This window comes from Vombatus ursinus, unplaced genomic scaffold, assembly GCF_900497805.2.
Source record: "Vombatus ursinus unplaced genomic scaffold, bare-nosed wombat genome assembly UNPS02015165.1, whole genome shotgun sequence".
Taxonomy (NCBI): Eukaryota; Metazoa; Chordata; class Mammalia; order Diprotodontia; family Vombatidae; genus Vombatus; species Vombatus ursinus.
In genome coordinates this window covers 656-2,538 of record NW_020954943.1, presented here as the reverse complement: position 1 = coordinate 2,538, position 1,883 = coordinate 656, and the positions used below count along the sequence as shown (strand labels likewise).

The 1,883-nt window shown below is 51.8% G+C and overlaps 1 protein-coding gene across 1 annotated transcript in view; it reads left to right on the top strand.

Annotated features, from left to right (window-relative positions):
* The first annotated feature begins 1,538 nt into the window (after positions 1-1,538).
* The window catches only part of LOC114031377 (keratin-associated protein 10-8-like), a 994-nt gene continuing 649 nt past the window's right edge, over positions 1,539-1,883 (top strand). Inside the window, exon 1 of the mRNA XM_027846436.1 lies at positions 1,539-1,881. Coding sequence (XP_027702237.1) covers positions 1,722-1,881 — 160 coding nt within the window. The 5' untranslated portion in view covers positions 1,539-1,721. The remainder of the gene's footprint in view (positions 1,882-1,883) is intronic.

The window sequence follows — 1,883 nt, the reverse complement described above, 5'->3', positions numbered from 1 at the left end:
CCTCCCTCTGAGGAGAAAACCTTGCCTCCTCTTTGCCACAGAAAACAGGCTGTGCCTTGGGGCTCCCTCTTTCCCTCCTCTGCTAACCCCCAAACACCCGCTGCAGCATCCACTCTCCTCCCTGGGACTGGGGAGACCGAGAATGGGAAGCTCTGCTTTCCTGGAACAATTGTCCTACTTGTGGCTGCGACCCCATCTCCGGCCTCTTCTAGGAGGTTAGCTGTTAATTCTGATTCTCTTTCTCTGTCTCTGTCTTTTCTCCCTCCCANNCCTCCCTCTCTCTTTGCCCCCTCTGTCTTCATCTCTCTGTCAATGTATCTCTCTGTCTCTATCAATCTTCCTATTTCCCCCAGTTTCTATCTCTCTGTGTCTCTATCTCCAATTCTATATGTTTCTATGTCTCTATGTCTCTGTCTCTGTCTCTTTCTCTCACTCTGTCTCTCCCTGTCTCTCTCTGTCTCTCTTTGTCTTGGTCTCTCTCTATTTCTCTCTCACACTCACACGCTCTTTCCAGTTTATATCTCTATAGCCATATTTCTACTAGCCTACGTACAGACTTCATTACAATCACCAGAAGAGTGAAGTAGCCCTAATAAGTGCTCTCCAGTCTTTCCTCTTTCCAATCCATCCTCTAGATCAGAGATTTCATATGCAAAAAGAAATGGGGACCACGAACCACTACATGAGCATCCCTGTGGATTGAATATCAGCTGGTGTTAAACAGCGGACTTTGTCATTGTCCAGCCATATTTTTATTCACATTGTTAGGTATCATCCAATACGTTTTAATCTGGTTCTGCTGCCCTTGACACTGTTGGGAGCCATATGTTTAGTGCCTCCACTCTGGACGCTGCCTCAGTGATGTCCTGAAGACCCAGGTCTGACCTGGTCACTTTATGCCCCAAGTATCTGCCATCAAACAAAATACAAACGACTATGCTGTTGGCCATTCACAGCCCTGCCCAAGCTCTTCCTTCGCGCTCTAGATGTCTTGGACAACACTCCTTTGTGTCAATGGTACATTGGGCCAGGTGCGCCTTCTGGTCTCCCAACACACACCGCCCTGTCTCCCCAAGCTGCTGTGAAGGCTCAGAAGGCTGCTCCCACATCTTCCCACCTACCTCCAGACATCCTCGGCTTGGACATTGTACAAGAAGCCTGCCTGATCATGTCTCTCAATGCTCTCCCCTCCCGATGTAGCCCCCCAGGGGCTTGTCTCTGCTCAAGGGACCCTCAGCCCACCAACTTTCCCTTCTGTCACTGGATGCTCAGGACTTAGCCCTGTGTCAGGCTAGGAGAAGGGGATCCATAGATGTTTACTAAAGGGTGGAAATGGAAACCAAATTGAGGATGTTTATGGGTGGCTGGCCATCCTCTGGAAAATGTCACCATCACCTAATGATGGGCTCTGCGGGAAGCAGCCAGCTATAAACAACAACAGGGAAGAAGGCTCAGTCTCCCCTCGGCACATCCTCCTGCAGCAGGGATATAAAAGCCCACCAGACTACACTCCCTTCACACACAGCCCCACAGCTCCACTCACACCCACACTCACAGACCCACATCCACACTCACAAACTCACACACACACTCACAGATCCACACCCACAAGCACAATCCCAGACAGGCTCAAGCACTCCCTGCATCAGGCACTCAGCACCTCACTGACACCCCTCTCACACTCTTTGCTGCCCCAGGCACCCAGCACGGCTACTCCCACCATGGCAGACACCTGCTTCTCTGGGCCCTGTGTTCCCACCTCCTCAGCCGTCTCCGTCTCCTCCAGTGATGTGAACTGCGGCAGCAACGTCTGCCTGCCCAGTGCGGGCACGGGCTCCTCATGGCAGCTGGATGACTGCCCCGAGAGCTGTTGTGAACCCGGT